The 19,171-nt window shown below is 50.4% G+C and overlaps 1 protein-coding gene and 1 long non-coding RNA gene across 2 annotated transcripts; one reads left to right on the top strand and one right to left on the bottom strand.

Annotated features, from left to right (window-relative positions):
- Positions 1-778: 778 nt before the first annotated feature.
- Positions 779-7,813, bottom strand: LOC144722438 (polyadenylate-binding protein 1-like). The gene is made up of 15 exons (XM_078600703.1): positions 7,361-7,813; positions 6,052-6,245; positions 5,584-5,699; positions 5,329-5,468; positions 5,035-5,132; positions 3,703-3,840; positions 3,197-3,292; positions 2,800-3,075; positions 2,596-2,701; positions 2,390-2,485; positions 1,996-2,132; positions 1,678-1,771; positions 1,412-1,542; positions 1,223-1,316; positions 779-1,107 (listed from the first exon to the last, which is right to left on the bottom strand). The coding sequence occupies exons 1-14, from the start codon at positions 7,551-7,553 to the stop codon at positions 1,239-1,241; spliced, it is 1,893 nt and encodes a 630-aa protein (XP_078456829.1). The 5' UTR covers positions 7,554-7,813; the 3' UTR covers positions 779-1,107; positions 1,223-1,238.
- Positions 7,814-7,938: 125 nt separating this feature from the next.
- Positions 7,939-11,017, top strand: LOC144722436 (uncharacterized). The gene is made up of 2 exons (XR_013586050.1): positions 7,939-10,008; positions 10,103-11,017. It is a non-coding gene; the product is annotated as an uncharacterized LOC144722436 (long non-coding RNA).
- The last annotated feature ends 8,154 nt before the right edge of the window (positions 11,018-19,171 follow it).

Here is a 19,171-nt window from a genome sequence, read left to right as displayed (position 1 = left end):
TGGCTCTCCAACACACCGCTGTGCTGTCTTCAGAATGAATTGGCAAGTTTTGTTCACGTAACCTTACTAATTGGCTGTCGGGTGGTGGCAGGTTTAACAACACTTCCTCTAACCCAAAAAACTTGTATTATGGATATTGGTCGCAGACGCCGACGTGTTAAACTGATGTAATGAAATATTCGCAAAAAGTTTAGTCCTTTTGGGAAAATGTCCACAAGATATTTTAGTTCCTTTCACTCCATCGGCCCGTGAGCGGATGGGACTTTTTGACTCGGCTCTGATCAGATAACTCATAGCCACTCCTCAGCCCTAATACATTTTTGGGTTTAACCAAAGCCATCAGTTACGAACTAAAATATTGTACACCTATTTGTACACCATTTGTCTTAAATTGAGGTCATAACTTGGGTTCATATTCAAATGGTGCCACAAATGTTGAGACTTTCACATATTGTCCTGTGACCCATACCGCGCAGTGTCTCATTCTCTAGCCTCGTGGGACAAGCTCGTCCGGAGGAGGCTTGACGGCAGACAAGGGGGCAACAGTCCGTTGCCCGCATCCACGAGCCAAAGAATCCCAAATGGATGACGCAGTGATGGAGTTTCTTGGAACCACTGCCACCTGCTAGTACTAGAGGCCTCAACACAGCCTGCCTGAGACCAACCTTACCCCGAGGGGGCTAGCGCTCCCATTAGGCAACCAGTCTGATAGCCCCCATCTTTCTCCTTGGAGCTCAACGCAATTCAGAAAAAAGCAGGACACAGCGGCACGCGAGGATCGTATTTGGGGACAATTTATTACAACAAACTGGAAGCGTTGCACTTGAACAAACTGTTTATTAAAACTGAACCCAAATACAGAAACAAGGGCCAAACGAAGCCAGAGGCTCCATTGCCTGGTGAGCTTTTCCCCAGCCGAGAGATGTAGATCATTGCAGTTGAGAAAGCGTACAGAGTACAAAACAAGGGACAAAATAATTACTTCAAGGGCAACCACTGGGTCACGGGAAACTTGTTCCGCTGCTAGCAGCGTGTAGCTGCCAGCGTCGGGGCGGGCACCAACGTGGAGGGGCTTGGGGTGGCTGTGGTGAAGACGGCTACTGGCTTCTGCAGACAAAGTGTGCAAAGTCAACAGCGGTTATTGTCTGGGGGTGCCCATTCTAAACGACAGAATAGGCGGCGCGCACGCATCGCAAGCCCAGTGCCCTCAGCCACGCCTTACCTGTGGCTGGAGTCGCCTACATGGCCCCGGCAGCTGCCTTCTGAGCAGCCTCCTTGGCCTGGTGAGCCTGCAGCACGGCCACAGCCTCCTCCACCTGTGCAGCGCACAAGACACCACGCGGCTCATTAACACGACGCCCTCATTCTACACTGGTGCGGGAGGCGGCAGTGTGCGGGAGGTCGCACTCGCCTTGGCACGCAGCGATTCTGGGGACTCGAGCATGTGCAGCAACTCCGAGTTGTCGATCTCCAGCAACATGCCCGTGATCTTGCCGGCCAGGGTTGGGTACATGCCATGGATCAGTGGGAAGAGACGTTCACCTGCACACGTGTGCACACGCGCACGCACGTTTACGCTTTCGCATCCGCAACGGCCCGGCTCGCGTGGCACCGACAACACCGCGGCACATCAGGAGTAACGCATAGCAGGGTGCGGCGATCTGGACGATGACTCACCCAGCATCTGCTTCTGCTCGTGTGGTGGAGCAGCGGCCAGCATGGAGGCGGTGAGCGGCTCTTGGCCCTGGATGTGCACGGCTGACTGAGGGGCCTGGGACACACGACACGCCGTGTCAATCGTCACACGCAACACACATGCCACAGCGCATGTACTGCATGCCGAGCATACAAGCCACACACATCACAAACAGCATTACACAAACACAACATGCAGTATACACGCCACTCCGCAAATCATATCACGTTACATAATACACCCGATTGTGATCAAGGAGCGCACGAGGACACACGAGGCAGCTCGGACACAGCCGTTACCTGCTGCATGGCGCCAGGGCCCTGCACCCCGGGCTGCTGCGGGTTCCGCACGCTGCCCGTGTACTTGTAGCCCGGCAGAGGGCGTGGCCCGGCCGCCTGGGTCGGGAATGTGGGGCGCGGCATCATGCCCTGTGACGCTGCACACACGACAGAGCAGGGCGCGGACGGCAGTTCGTGAGACGGGTGACATTAACTGTGGTTCTGTGGCATTGTAAAAGACGGCGATGCGTTGTAAACGGAGGGATCTGCACTCGCGAGCCTCCTCCTGTGTACTTTACGCGACATTAAAGTGAAACCCCGAGTGAGACTGCTGCGTCGTGATTCTGTGCCGGAGATGTAGGCGGGTGGATCGCGGAGAAAGTGTGGGTGGTGCAGCGTGGCGAGGGCAGCGTACCCCGTGGAACCTGGGGAACGCTCGCTGGGTTCACCGTGCGCATTTGCGTGGGTCGTGGCGCTGGTTGCCTCATGGGACCGGTAATCGCCTGGAAGCCTACGGGGACCACGCACGCGCACTCGTTAAAACATCGCTCGGCAATAGCGCTCGCTCGCTCGCACCATCGCGCGACAGACATCCGACCCCCTTGCACCCCGACCGCTCACCTGCTGCGTGCGCTCCTTGTGGCCGCACCTGCAGGGGCCAACGGGGGTTGGGCCGCATGGGCGCCATCTGGCTTGGTGTGTAGTACGCCGTGCGGCCTTGGGCCTGCTGGGACACGGGACACGATCGGTCAGGCCCACGGGTCCATCCTCGACGCACCCTTCCGCCATCGCCATGAATCCCAAGTGCGGCGCCCAGGCCCTCACCTGTGGCATGGCCGCCATGAAGTATCCGGATGCCGCGGCCGGCTGGTACTGTCCGATGATGGCGCTGGGCGGCACGGCACGCATGCCGGCCAAGCGCTGCATGAACTGCGATGTCAGGTGCATCTTGCGCTCCTCCTTGCGCTGTGCCAGCGCCACATACAGTGGCTTGGAGCCGATGATGCGGCCGTTCATCTCCGTCACAGCCTTCGTGGCCTCCTCGGGCGACGAGAAGCACACGAAGCCAAAGCCCCGACTGCGGCCCTCCTCCATCATTACCTGCAGCACACGCAGTGGGCGCACACGGCGATCAGCGCCGATCACGGCAAAGAGACTTGGAAGGCGATTACAACAAACCCCTTCGCAGCAGCACGATTGCTCAAGGAAGAGGCGCACTCACCTTGGCGCTGGTAATTGTGCCGAAGGGGGAGAATTCCTTCCACAGACGCTCGTCGTTGATGTTGTCATCGAGGTTCTTCACGTACAAGTTCACTCCCTGCACAGAGGCGACCGCAGCGTCAATCAGACATCCCCAGGTGACGCACCACAGCACACGAAACATTCAATCTGCACACGAGGGGGACGACCCGGGGGAGACGAGCTCCAGCCTCAGGAGACCGTCACCAACACCTTGCGCTCGGAGCCCCGTGTCTCTGCACCCTTAAACCGACACGCAGGTGCAAACAAGTTTATGTGCTGGGACGTCCCTGTCCTTTCTCCAGAAACATTAATTACGTAAATCATTAATGTTAGGCTTCCATTGACATATTTGTGATTAAGCGGTTATCCAGCTGTTGTTTGCGTTTACGTTTGTTTGTGCCGTGCAGTGTTTTGTGACGTGTGTGTAGTCTCTGTGTATTGTTTTCATTGTCGAGTCTCTGTGCCGTCTCTGTGGTGCTCCGGCACCTGGTATTTGCTCATGCGCTCCTGCTTGAGCATCTCAAACTTGCGTTTCAGCTCAGTCTGCCGCTCCGCCTTCTTCTGCGCGCGCCCCACATAGATGGCGCGACCATTCAACTCTTTGGTGTTCATCTCGTCCACCGCCTGCGCACGCACACAGGGGAACCATGAACCCACTGCTGCGGTCACAACAGACGACTGACCCAAGCCACACCATAAAGACAGCAGCCCCACCAAGCGCAGAGTTCACTGTGCACGCGTAACCATGTGTTCAGCACGCACAGAGTTAACAGCATGGAGACACGTCCCTGGGTGTACACAGCCTGTTTGTACTCGTGTGGCAGTGTGGGATGACGCACATGGTTCGATGTGTACACATGGTTGTGTTATGAAGCACAGGGTCCATTCAGTACGTGCACACGATTGTGTATGTACAGGTAGTCCCCGAGTTACGATGGTCCGACTTACGATATTTCCATCTTACGATGGCGATACGACAAAATTGCCATCAACAACCAAACATCGGTCAAGTGTGCAGACGACGGACAGAATCTTGGCGAGTACAGTACAATATGATACGTTACGATACGTTCAATGCATGTATGATACGTAGCTTTAGCGATTTAATTTTAAGGTTACCACGATACGATACGTTCAATGCATGTTGAAAGTTTTTTTTTATAGCAGATAGGATTGTTTCCTGAAAAAACTTTCTATAAAAATTCCAGTTCATATAGGTAGGCTAAGAATTTACCTTGTTTTTTCTAATTCTAGATTTGAAGCTTTCGTGACTGCAAGGATTCATACTCTTAGGTTATTTCGGTAAAGTCGCGTAGGTAAAAAATAAAATTAAAAGTTAATAAAAGTATTGTACATTTTACTGTGCAATACAGTATTGTAATTAATAAATACATACAGTATATAGCTTATAAAGTACTGTACTGTAAATTGCTCTGTTTTGCTAAATTATCACCATTCTTTTAGACTCATGGGTAGGCTAGGTCTTCTACTTACGATATTTTCGACTTACGATGGGGTCGTCGTAACGCATCTCCATCGTAAGTAGAGGACTACCTTTATATGCCTGGCGGTGTGTGATGATGTACAATGATTGGTGTGTACACACATGATTGTGTACACGCATGTCAATGTGTGATGACACACACGGTTCATGTTTTATTATGACCCATGGTTGCATGTGGGTGTGGTAATAATGACGCGAGACGCCCGGGGCTATGCTTGGTCCATGCTGCGCGCACAGGGACCGTGCGCGTGGATGAGTGGCCCGATGCCAGGCCACCATGCAGGGATGGGTTGGGTTCAGGAAGGGGTGGGCACCTTCTGTGCGTCTTCGTGTCGCTCGAAACTCACGAACCCAAAGCCCTTGGACTTTCCACCTTCGTCCATCATCACCTTTACGCTCAGGGTCTTCCCAACTGCAAACGGAGTCACGGACAGAAATATACATCAGCCTTGCCTCTACCAACTCAATCTCACATACAGCCCATCAATGCCAAATAACATCATCTCAACAGCCTTCCTTAGGAAGGTTCCCCCAATACCCCCAGTTCCTCATTGCGGAGTTCTGGAGGACACGACCCAAGCTACCGCATGCTCCTGACAATCGCGTACCGTACTGCTCGAAGTACTCGCGTAGTCGCTCATCGTCCATGTCATCCCCGAAGTTCTTGATGTAGACGTTAGTGAACTCGCGTGCTTTCGCTCCAAACTCTGCCTCTCGCTCCTTTCGCGACTTGAACCGCCCCACAAACCTGCAGCACAAAGCAGCCGCAAGGCTCCACTCAGCACACATACAAGTGCATGTCCGCTGCTATACTAGGATCGTGTAGGGGGTCTGCGCCGCCTGCGCCGTGTGCCGGCACTCACACTTTTCGATCGTTGAGAAGCATGCCGTTCATCTTCTCAATGGCCTTGTCCGCTGCCTCCTGCGTCTCAAAGTGCACGAACCCGTAGCCCTTTGAGCCGTTTTCATCGCACACCACCTATGGGTAAGCACAACGTCAGTCACACCACCTGCATGGCAGCACAGATAGAGACTGCAAGCAGAGCAGCCAACATCCACGTTGTCAGCTCGAGGCCTAGACTCACATTACAGCACATGCATTATGTTCCACATACCGCCATCATTTTAAACACCTTCCCACTCACCACCTCTACGCCATATCCAACATGCTCACGACGCTCCTTACACGACATTCACCACACACCTTACACCACACTCCCCACACCTTATACCACATTCCTCATCCATCTTACACCATTCACCACACTCCTTCCGCACCTTATACCACTCCCCAGGCACCATACACCACATTCACCACGCGCCCTATGCACCTTGCACGATAGGATGTTCCCAAAGGCTGAGAAGGTGTCGTACAGGGCCTTGTTGTCGATCGACTTGTCGAGGTTCTTGATGAAGATGTTTCCGACGCCCGAGCGCCTCAGCGACGGATCTCGCTGTGACCACATGATGCGAATGGGCTTCCCCTTGACCACGTCGAAGTTCATCGTGTCCAGCGCTCGCTCGGCTGAAACAACACACGGCACCTGTGTCATCATCACCACACACGACCATCAACCCCACTGCGGGTTCATCGCCACCAGCAACATCAACAGCTATTTGCCGCTAAGACATGAAATCCCCTGTTGCTCCACTGCCAGTTGTTCCCCCTCTACCCATACGTCTGCTCCCCCTCCATTGCCTGTTCCGTTTCCGTACAGCCCCCAGTTATGTTGCACCGTTCATCTCCAGCTGTTCGCCCTCCATTCCCAACGCTATTCCTCCTTCCTTAGTCGTTCCTCCATCTCGTTGTTCCCCTCCATCCCCAGTTGTTCCCCTCCATCCCCAGTTGTCCCCCTCTATTCTAAATCATATCCCTGGTTCCTCAGTTCTGTTCCTCGTCCATCACTTGTTCTACTTCAACACGATCGCCGAGCATGCTCCCAATCCTATTTCCTGTCGTGTTCCGTCTCCATTTATAATTGTTCATCTCCATGCCGAGTCGTTCCTTTGTATTCCCAGTTCTTTCTACCGCATGCACTTGAGACACCTGCGTAAAGGGCGCTCTTGCAAAAACAAATCACGAGTTCCGTTCTATGCCTCGTTCAATTTCGCTTCCATCCAGTTCCGTTCCACCTCCGTCCCTCGTGCTCTTCCTTCCCCAAGATGCATCCCCCCGTCCCTCCTCCACAGCAGTTCTTTTCCCATCGTCTCTCCTCCTCCCATATTTATGTTGTTCCTCGATTAACCCTCACGTTTCTCCTGTCCTTAAGTTCCGTTTCATCTCCCACATCTCTGTGCCCCCCCCCCCGACCTCGTTCTGTCCCCGTCCCCATCAGGAGCCTCTCCTCGTGTCGTAACGGGCAACGGTGGCCCGAATGCGAGACCCAACGTCCACGCATCTACCCAACGATTCCCCACCGGAGCCGACTCCATCATGAGCAACACGCATAACTTGTGCGGAATAAACATGATCAGAGACACCGAGACACGGGGGGGAGGGGGAAATATAAATCGTGAGGAGAAGCAGAGAGACGATGAGGCAGCGCGCCCCGCCCCTCCCCCACCCTCGCTGTCGCAACGCGGCCTTGTAGGCCGAAGCCTCGGCCCGGCCTTGCCGCCTTACCGCGCTACCCCACTCACCGTCGGCCGGCTGCTGGAAGTTGACGTAGGCGTAGCCGAGCGAGCGGCGCGTGATCATGTCGCGGCACACGCGGATGGAGAGGATGGGCCCCGCGGGAGAGAACTTCTCGTACAGCATGGCCTCCGTCACGTCGGGGTGCAGGTCGCCGATGTAGAGCGAGGCCATGGGGTAGCTGGGTCCGGCGGGGTTCATGGCTAATGGCGGTTGCGTCGTCTTCTTGTCGGTACTGGCGGCGAAGGCGGCGTTACGACGAGCTGCGTGTTCGGCACAGCTCCGCGGGGAAATTTTTATGTTTTTATTCGGGGGGTTTTGCTATTTTTTTGTTGTTTTTTATTTTTTTGAGGTTTTTTTGTTTCGCTGTTGCTGCTGCTTCTGCTGTTCGCGGAGACGCGCGGAGCCTCGAGACGCGCTGCTCCTTCTCGGCAGCGAGAAAAGTTCAGGAGGAAGTGACGTCAGTGCAGCGCGAGCTTTTATAGCCGCGTCCGGTGACGTCACCAACATCTCGACCGCGAGCGGCTTGGCGGGGGGCATGGGGGAATCAAACCACGTGGCCCTCACGTGCGGGGGGAGTGGGGGTCATGCGGGTCAGAGCACGTTTCGCTTGACCCGCTGGACACCCAGAGCCAGGGCACTTGGCCCTGCCAAGTTTTTGCAACAAGGAGCGATGTTGCTGCTACTGTCAACCCACACGGTTTACCCGTATTCTTGTACAGGGAAATTCAGTTTTCAGGTCCATACGGCGTACAGCCGTTTCAATACGGGCAACAAAATGTCTATTTGTGTGTTTATCCATTTTAATGGGGCTTTGTCGGATGAACGTTGAGATATATAAGGGCACCGGGTGACCAATAAGGTCTAAATTGGTCTGTAATAAGGTTGGCACTGATAAGGGGTTGACACGTGTGCTGTGTCATCAAATCGAGTAACTTGCAGGCAATGTTTTAGCATTGGGATGTAGTTTGGCCAATACCTGTAACATTCGTTTCTGTTCGATATAACATTAAACCGGAGAACCCGGAGGACACCCACAAGAGACCAAATAATCTCCATTCACTCGCACACGTTCACATTCTGCAGAACAGGGGTTGAAACATGAAAATTTCCATAGCAACGTGCCCAAGTCGGGAATCGAACTGTTGTATCCTAACCCTTCTTCCAAACTTGATATTTTTATATATTATCATCATTGATATATAATGAATGAAAACACACCAAAGCGCAGTAAACTGCAAAACACCAGGTGTTGTAGTAATGAACGGGAGGAGGGCTAGGATCAGAATTGCAACCTTGCTTCAAGGAAAGATAAGGCCTGATGAACGGGCATGTCACCCGTGCAAGGGCAGAGACAGTGGGAGAGTCAGCCAGACAGTTAAAGCAAAAAGCCCAACCATCTATGACCTCAGCACATGGGCAAATAATTGGGCAATGAAAGGAGCAGAGGCGCCTTTGTCTGGATCACGGCCACAGAAGGCCGGGGGGGTCATCACTGATTGTGTGTTAGGGATTTCGAGCTAATTGGAACACGTGCACACAGAGAGGAGAAACACGCCTTGTTCTCTGCAGCTGAAAAAGCCAAGATAAACTCAGATCCAGGTTGTGTATACAGGAGAGGGGGCTGATTAACAACCACTGCACGTCTGAACGTGAGGGGGCCTTGTCCTGAAATTAATCACACTCCCAGAGCAGAAGGTTGGATGACCACAGTGAGGCGAGAATAGGGTGTTGTTACTCTCCAGGCTGCTGGCTCAGCTGAACAGCGAGGCTGCGGGGGTTACCAGAAGTTCGTGTTTGCCTAGTTAAGTCAAAAAGCTCAATTATTCTGTATTGCTATTAAAGTCACTGTTAAAGTCGGAATTTAACAACAGGGTAGGCTCGACCCGAAGCATAACGGGATAAATCACCACCAGGTCGAAATAAAATACCTAATAAAAGAGCGATGTTAAATCCAGGGTCGGAGAGAAAGGGAGATCCCGGCCGTCTTTGTATCCCCGCAGCGCGGGATATGAGTGTGTATACGCTCGGGGAAACACCTCCACTTGAGTCAAGCACCACGATGGGAAATGACAGACCTTAGGTTACACATAGAATCATAACTGGGAAATGGTAAGGGACAAATGTTAAAACTCTTAATCATTTCTTCATGCGTCAGCGAGGGTCGGGGGGAGTGTGCCCCTCCCTCCAGGTGGTGCAACACGGACAAAGACGCCTATGAGACGATTTGTAACGTCTGTGTTTTGGTTCATGAAGAAGGCCAAACAAGGGATAAATCGCACCCAGACAGAGAGACGACCTCGAGGCAATTTGTAACACCTGATTGTTTGCTCGTGGATTTTATGGAGGGAATATGACCACGGGATATATCGTGGGTGATGCACACAAGGACACACGAACGTACGGACACACATATGAACACACCTACACACGGACAGATCCTGACACAGTAAATCAAAAGGAAACCCCGCCTTGTGGGCAGGACCCAAAGGGATTTTTCGGCATAAAAGAAAGGACTCTGAGCATTGGAAACCAGTTGGACCAGGAGAGTCAACTCATCACGAGGGCGACCAACGGGTCGACTCATGAGCGAGCTCGACCGGAAGGGTCGGCTCGACTCATCAGCCGAGTTCGACCAGGAGTCAACTCATCACGAGTGCGACCAACAGGGTCGACTCCGGAGCGAGCTCGACCGGGAGGGTCGGCTCGGCTCATCAGGAGTTGACCGAGCGGGTCGACTCAAGGGCGAGCTGCGACTAACGGGTCGGCTCGACTCTTCAGCTTCTGGGACTCAGCCGAGTTCAGCCGGCTCTCGGGGCTCGACTCGAGCGGCTCCCCGTCTCCTCTGCAGGCGGGCAAGACCCGCTTGACAGCTCAACCTGCCGCGTCAGAGGCCCCTGCTGGCAGCCAGGGTCGCGGTCTGGCGACGAGAGGACGACGGTGCGCTGCGAGCGAGCTGTGGGCGCCACCTACCGACCGGGTTCCGAACTACGACAGCGTATCAACAGGCATCCAACCAATTCCCCACGGCGACAGAGGAGCGACTAATACGTATGACGCGCACCGCCCCCTCACCACACGACCACCAGGCGTTTGTTTGACATAAAGAACCGACTCCGAACACTGACTATTGAAGACAACTCTTACCACTCAAACCCACTCGAACCCATAAGCCATCCGTGGCTGTGAAGAAAAACTCGAGACCGAGTGATGGCCATCCGTCATTTATAAGAGTATTATCTTTAATATTTAGTGGACTGTACTCTTAATCGCATAAATTCCCAACAGATCCATCAATACGAATTGATTCTTGGCACCTCCTTCCGCCGAGCCACTCTGTTGTCAGATAACCTGCGATGTATCTGTTGAGATTGGTGCCTTTAAGAATAATAACTGTTTTAATTGTGTTTTATCGCCGTATAATCTTTCAAGCATCTTTCATTCATTAACGTTAAGGTTTTCTTAGCATAGTATTTGCATGTTTTAACGACTCTCTCTCTCACTAACAACCATCGCGTTACGCGGGATCCATGTGCCGTTGTCAAGTGAAATCAGACAATCATTGATGATACTGTATTGATGCCGTGTTGACATTCCGGGATTGAGAGTTCGCATACTATATCATAGTTGAGGTTGAATTAGTAATAAATTGATTAATACAGAAGTGGTTGTGTGATTCTTTCCTGAACTATGCATAAGATCTGCTTCTGCGTTGAGATCTGAACTTGGTGACCTTAATAAACACACTAACACATACTCAGTAAATGTTAAAGCGATAACGGGGCGAACCGGGGACCTAAATAAGCGAGAATGAGACGAACCTAGACAACGAGGCCGAGTTAATCTAAGTTAATCTTGTATACTTACACCACACCTGCATAACTGCATACGATTAATTGCCTTATTCCGATCGATAACCCACCCTCGTCACCGAGGCGGGGTCTGGTTATCATAACGACTTGCATTATCATAATTACACCCACTCGCATAATTACTACAATTACCTCTCGAATTGGCATAATTAAATGTGCGTAATTACATGGATTAAAGTATTTCCGGATAATTACACATTTGGCCAAATTTCAATTGATTATTATTATTTTCACTGAATATTCATAACCCACATATACAACATAATAATTTCACCCACGCACGCATACAACACATCAAAATTTTCACACCCAACATATACAACAGAACCCAGACCCTTCTTGCTTACTGTGGAACCCTACTGCCCAATAGTCTCATGTGAACCCTGATATCAAGGCTACTTGACACCGATGGTCAGCTTTCCCCTTGTCACAGCTTCAGATCACATCTACACCAGGATTTAAGCTCCCGACTCCCAGGGTCACGTCTCCCAAGATCAGAACAGGAAGATTGTTGGCATGCAACACACATCTTGCCTTTGTCCTAATAGGACGATATGATAGAGGACAATCACAAGATTATTGCACGTCCTAGGACGGAAGCTGTAATATTTACGAAAAAATTGTCCAGAGTATAATTGTATTTTGTGTAAATTTATTGGCAGTGAATATTGCACGAAAGAATGTCATCAAAGACTTCACTGCATTTCCCTGTAGCACTGTATTAATGGGAGTGATTCTTTCACAAAACTACGTCATAAAACACCTCACTTCACGTCACTGTAGCACTGTATATAATTGACCTTCAATTTGTTCAAATTCACTGCTCTGATACTGTATTCTCTTCTGCTTTCATTCGCTGGGGTTGAAATAAATTGTAATTCCATACAATATTTGTAAAATCACTGAGAAATATCTATTTTACCATTATGTAGAAGCATAAATTAGACTTACCTTTTGTCTCAAGTGCTGAATAATGAAATAAAGACACCAAATCCACTTTGTTGCTGCGTATAATATTTTATTAGATTCACTTTCAATAAATATACGTCGAACTTAAAGAGAATTTTCGAAAAAAAAATATTTCCGCTCGACCTGCGCAAGTGTAAAAATCCACCCGCACATGAACATTAATGCCGGGGGTGCGGCATGTGGAGTGACGTCACGCGCGTTACACAAATACATTATTGGCTCATTGTAGTAGTAATACACATACAGTACCTTGTACTTGAGGTTATTGCCTTTACCAATAACCTTTTCTCGAGTAGACCTTGCAGCATTCTGGAAAACGAATGACACATTAATATGCAGGTGAGTTGTGTCGGCTGCCAATGATCTCGAAATCAGAATTTGCTGCTACAGAAGATGAGGAACCTGGAGCTGCACTGTGAACGTGCAGCCGTTGAGGCTCTCTCCCAGCAACATCACCAATCCTTGTGCATTGGTAGTCCTCGTTCTCCACGTTCTTACCTATACATGTCATTTTTTGTCTCTCTGTGTGTCTGTGTGTGGACGAAACTTGCGAAGGATTTGGCTCACAAACCGTGGGGTTATGTTTAATAAAAAAAAAAGTAGCCAGCTACCACGCCATAAGCTGCGTGGTGAGCCAGCGCTATTTCATTTCCCCATCCGTCAACTTCAAAGTAGTTAAATTAGACATTTAGTTATATTTATTATGAATTTACTTACGCCGCTCTGCGAGCGCCAAAGCACGCATTCGCGCATGCGCGACAAATCTGACCGGGGGTTGCACTAGCAACACAAACGCGCGATCCATGGAGGGGGGGGGGGTAATTCTCATTCGCGTTAAAAATGCTATAAAAATACACACAATGCTGAGTTTAATTCTTCACAGTGTGATGTCCTGTTCTCTCCCCTCTCCCACCCCAATGTGTGCAGTTACTACTATAGAGTCGGTAGATGCTACTACGATAGGCGTAGATACTTATGCAGAGTGGGCGGGGGGATCGTGGGTGGGGGGTAGGGCTAGCAGCCCATCCCCAGCCTGCCAAGGTGCCACCTCGGCCGGCTGGGCAATCTAGGCGAGGCCAGGGGCTCTGCACAGGACTAGGCCTCATCACGGCACTGTTAAGTAAGTATTATTTTCTTATTCATATTCTTGGTTCTTTCGGTAAAGTCACGTAGATATAAAATACAAATGCATTTAAAATAATAAAAGCAAAAAATCCACGACATTTCGATCGCAACACAAGCGGTCCTCATCAGGCAGAGAGAAAATAGGGGGTAGCCTCCAAATGCAACTGTTTATAAGGGTTTCCAAAGTGAGTGGGAGGGGGACTAGAGTTGTGAGGAGGACTAGAGTTGCGAGGAGGAGATCTGTGCGGCGTAAACAGCATGGGCGGGGCAGCCAATGGGGGGAGAGAGGGGGTAGAGATGGGGGGGGGGGCATTGCACCTTGCTACACACATCCACACTGCTGATGGTAGAGGTTGGCAAGAAAACACAATTCAAGTAATGACCCAAAGTGGTTGATGACATCTTTCCAATGATTGCTAAGTTTATAACCGTGGTCTCGGTTCAAATTGTGTCTGTATATATGTATAATGAGAGAGCGCCATCCGGGGGGTGCCAGAGGGTAACGGGGATAGGCACAATTACGTAATCAGCATCCAATCCGAAGGGGGGATAATACATGTATCTGGGCCAGGGAGGATGGGAGAGTCGCACAGAGAGGTTCTGGAGCCATCGGGAAGGTTCCACGAGGGGGCGTGGCTAGAGGCGGAGCCTAGCTCCGCTGGGGTGAATATAAGGAGAGGGTGGGGAGGACTCCTGGTCTGTGTGGGAAGCCTGGGTTCCGGACCGCATCACTGCTCATTCCCTCGTCGCCACGGGCCACGTGGCGGATCCTCCAACGGAGCTCACCCCTCCTTCCGGGACGCCGTCAGTCAGTGGCGAGGCCGGGAGAGTGGAGTGAGGCACGGGGGTGCTCGGAGAGGGACGCCTCGTCTACGGTGTTGAGAAGAGGGACATCACCGGAGGGGGAGGGAGCGGAGCTGTGCCATACTGCCGTTAATAAGAGAAGCACTCTGACAAGCATCGTCGTGGAAGTCTTTTATGGCTTCGTGAACGAATCTTTGTTGATAGCCAGTCGACTTGCAAAGTAGATAGATAGATAGATCGTTTATTGTCATTGTCACCAGTACAACGAAATTGAAAATGCTCACCAGTCAGGGCATCATTCATAAATTTAAATTAAATAAAACAAGAAAATAAAAATAAAATTAAATGAAAGATAATCAATTTATACTATATATAAAAACAGCCCAAGTATACCCACATACCCACATAAGGTTACATTTTGTCATTGCACATCTCTATTTCACAGTCAATTGAAAAATACTATTACTTAATAATTAATTAGCATTATTGAGTGTGGTGATCGCTGTAGGATAAAAGCTCTGTTTGAATCTGTTTGTCCTTGTTTTGACTGATCTGAATCGTCTGCCTGATGGCAACAGCTCAAACAGTGAGTGTCCATGGTGAGAAGAGTCCTTTATAATGTTCTGTGCTTTTTTGATGCAACGTGAACTGTGTAGTTCTTCCAGTGTGGGGAGATGGCAGCCGGCGATCTTCGTCTTAGAGAAATAAATTTCATGTGAGCCAGCCGCATTAAAGTAATGATCAGCCATGGCCGAGGTATTGGTCTTGCCATGTTTCAGATCTTATTTTCACGAACACGGTCCAATATATGTCGTTTAGTTTCCCCAATGTAACTGCTGCCGCAGATACAGCTTATTTTGTAGACGCCGGGATATTGCATGTCAGGAATCTTGTCCTTCAAAGATGGGATCAGATCACGAATTTTAAGCACTGTACTCCTTGGTTCTTTCGGTAAAGTCACGTAGGTCGAAAAAAATGTTTAATAAATTACGGCGTTTCGATCGCAACACAACCAATCATCATCAGAAAGAAACATTAGCCCTGTCGTCGCACACGAGCACCGTCGCCGCACGCACATACAACAGCTGCGTTAATGCTGTTCCGGCATCGGCGCATCCACACAACATCATGGATGCATGCCGGTTCCAAGCAAGAACATCTGCTGGACTACATAGTTACAGAACAGCGGATGCGGGCCCATGTCGTTGACACCAGGACCTACCGTGGAGCTGATCTGCCCACTGACCATTGACTTGTCATCTGTAAGATGCGCCTGCCATTCTCTCACTCCAGTGGTGGGTGTACACCCAGGATCCCATTCAAACCAACAGTGGCATGGTCTCAGCTAGCTGATGAAAGTTGCAAGCGAGAATTTCATCATCGCTTGCGGCTGGGGTTGGCATCGTCCCCTATTCCTCCTGATGTCGAGGGGAAATGGGCGAGGTTTAGGACTGTGGCTCATGCAGCTGCAATGGCTGCTTTGGGTACACAGTCCAGACCTCCCCAGAGACCCTGGCTGACAGAGGAGGTGTTCAGGTTGGCTGAGAAAAAGTGACAGGGCCACTCTCATCGTCTATGGCATCCCACATCAGAGAATGAGGCTTACCGCAGCCTTCGCTCAAAGGTTTGGAGAGCCGTGAGGCACTGCAAGTATCGTTGGTGGTCGCGAGTTGCTGAGATGGAGTCTGCCTCAATGGCCCGCGATCACAAATCGCTCTTTAATTCCATCAAAAAAGTAACCTGCAGCGCCACACCTATTTCCATTATTAGGGAAAAAAACGGTGATCCAATCTCTGACCCCCAGGAACAGGTTTGCAGATTTGATGAACATTTCTGATGAGGTCCTGGGGGAGGGTAAATCCCTCAGCCTGGAAAACATGATGGGACAAAGTGGGGATGACCCTGCTGAGGCTGCGGTGCCTCAAATATGGGAAGAAGTCACCCCCTGTGAGTGGCTGGCTGAGGTGCCATCTGTTGAGGGAGTACTAAAGGCGATCCAGAGCCTGAGACCAGGAAAGGCACCGGGCAGGGATGATCTCCAAAGCTAAATGCTGAGGGAGGGTGGCATTTGTGCACAGACTGCCCGACATGACATCATAACAACAGTCTGGACCACAAGACGGGTTCCACAGATTGGAAGGATGCCCTGGTGGTCCTCCTCTTTAAGAAGAGGGACCATTGAGGCAGACTGTAACTATAGGGGCATCTCACTTCTCAGTGTGCCGGGAAAGGTCCTGGCAAGGATTATTCAACATCGCCTTGCCAGGCACGCTGAGAGGAGGCTTGCAGAGCTCCAATGTGGTTTCAGGAAAGGGCGGTCCTGCACAGATGCCATATTTTCTGTCCGTCTGCTATAGCAGAAGTGTAGGGAATTCCAACAAGACCTACATCTCTGCTTTATTAACCTGATCAAGGCCTATGATACCATAAGTAGGCCTGGGCTTTGGGTTGTTCTTCGTGCTTTCGGAGTCCCTGACTCGCTGCTCACGATCATTAAGGATCTTCGTGATGGTGAGCGAGCCCGGGTAAAACTACGTGGCCGGGAGTCGGAGCTATTATTTTGACCACGTAGTAGGCCTCGGCAAGGCAAGGTAAAAGTTAAAATGTAAAAAAAAAAGAGCCGACCTTACCACAATACAATCACTCTACCCTACCTTTTACCCTTTAGCAGGTAAGGTAAAATGTAAAAAGCAACGAGCCTTCTTTACCCTACCTTTTACCCTTACCCCATACAAATTACCCGATCACAGGGTAATTACTGGGGTACTACTACACATGAAAAAGGTTTATAACGGTAAATGCTAGGTAGAGCGCTTTATTCATATCGAATACTCTCGATGATTCCAATTTCACACGCTTTCTTTGAACTCACTCTGTTGTTGTATCCTCAAATCTTGTAGCTCAATTTTAACCCACTTCCCAATGTGGTATCGACTGCAAACTTGGTATATTTATGTCATACTGATGACAACACTATATTCTATCATAACAAATTATTATTTTTTGTTATGTTTGGGCTTGGCTCTAATTGTCCACGCTCAACTGACGTTGGCTGTAATTGGCCACGGTGCCTGACGCTATGGCGAGCTTCGGGGCCACTTCCTGGAGTCGTGGAGTTCTGCCATTACTAGTACATTTACTAAAATCGTGTTTAAAAAAAAAACAAGGTACTGTATTTACCGGGTAATACTTCGCGCTACCTTTACCCTACCAGGTAATTCTTCCGAGCTACCTTTACCCTACCATTTACCTTACCCCTTGGCATGTCGACACCTTTTACCTGGTAAAAAGGGTAAATTATCTTACCTTGCCGAGGCCTACCACGTAGTTCGAAGCTTTTGATGGCTATACCGGAGGAATTTCCACCTGGTACAGATACAATGGGAGGCTGATCAATGCCCGGGTGTGGTCAAGGGATGGCTCCCTATTGCTCAACCACCTTATGTATGCCGATGATCTGGTAATTGCTGCTCACTCAGGAGTTGGAAGCACTGCTGCTGAACCTGGAGCTTGCCACTAAGAGGTAGGGCCTTACCATCAGCCCCACCAAAACTAAGCACCTGCCTGGGTATTTTGTACCATTGGACACTCCATCCCCACAACTCCCAATCGGTGATGGGGCAGTAGTGGAGAGAGTGGAGAGTTTCCCATACCTGGGCAGTGTGCTTATGACCGGCTTCAGTTTAACAGCAGATGTCTCACTCCAAATCAGTCGAGCGGCAATATCTTTTTCATCGGTTGTGTAACGCTGTGTGGAAGCTACCTGGTCTGTCGCTCCGCACGAAGCTTCAGGTTTTCTCGGCCAGTCATTGCCTCCCTTCTCTACGCTTGCGAAACGTGGACCCCCCCTAATGAAACATCTTCGTCAATTAGAAACATTTAGGCTGGCCTGCCTACGATCCATCCTGGGTTTAACCAGGCTGGATTGTGTGAGGAACTCACAAATCCTTGAAAGATCTGGGCAAAGTCCCATTGGTGAGCTCCTCCGGTAGGCAAGGCTGCGTTGGCTGGGTCATGTTGCCCGCATGCCCAGCCACCGCATGCCGAAACAGCTTTTGTTCGGCCAGATCGAGGGGGCTAAACGGGCGTGGCATGGGCTGGAGAAGAGATGAAGTGATGTGGTACAGGACGTGGAGCTAAATAAACTTCAAAGACTACAAAACAACCTAGCACGCGTCGTCATTGTCCACTCATCCCCGTCTCGACTCACTAGCTTGTCTCCGTGCTCTCAACTGGCTACCCATCGCCAGTAAGGTCACATACAAGACCGCCTGCCTCTGCCACAATGCCTTCATATCCGCCTGCCCCGCCGTATCCTTCTTCATTATTGACAACTTGCAGCTCAGCACACGGCAGATGCCTGCACAGCGCGACTCACGACCTCCTCTTGATACCAAGATGGTCACGTCTATGCGCCGCTTCTCGGAACGATATCCCTCTGCACATTCGCAGCATCACCTCAATCGCCTCCTTCAAGAGACTTAAAAACTTACCTCTGCAATCACGCTTTCGAGCGACTCTGTGAGCTTGGCTCCACGCCTCTGAGTTGCGACCACTACGTCTGCAAATTTTACGCGCGTTACAAATTGAACTATTATTATCATTAGTGGACTTGCCGATGACTGGTACTAGCGGTGTCAAGATCGACCTCTGTGGAGGAGGCTCGTGAAGGACACGGATGGGAAGCGGAGCGCCGGGTTGCTAAAGCACAGCAAGTTGGCACAGTAGGGGGCACAGGTGGTGCATCAGCCACTCATCTCAGTCAGTTGACCCATGGCACCTGGGTCTGCCCTATGACCTCCTGCCAGCGGGCATTCGACACTACACGTGGCCTAAATGTGCACATAGCCTGGCACAAGCGTCGTGGTGCCGTCACCAAATGGCGGTTGTTGTTGTTGTCTTTTTCGCCCGGGCAACGCTGGGTACTTCCCGCTAGTTGTCAATATATGTTGTATATATATACAACATATATATATAAGAAACCATTACCACAATGATGTCAAGTACGGTCACTAACACCACGCGTGTTTAAGAAAATTAAGGACACGA

This window comes from Lampetra planeri, chromosome 14 (genome assembly GCF_965212315.1).
Source record: "Lampetra planeri chromosome 14, kcLamPlan1.2.h2, whole genome shotgun sequence".
Classification (NCBI taxonomy): Eukaryota; Metazoa; Chordata; class Hyperoartia; order Petromyzontiformes; family Petromyzontidae; genus Lampetra; species Lampetra planeri.
Note: the sequence above shows the minus strand (reverse complement) of the source record. Positions and strands in the feature narration are given on the sequence as shown.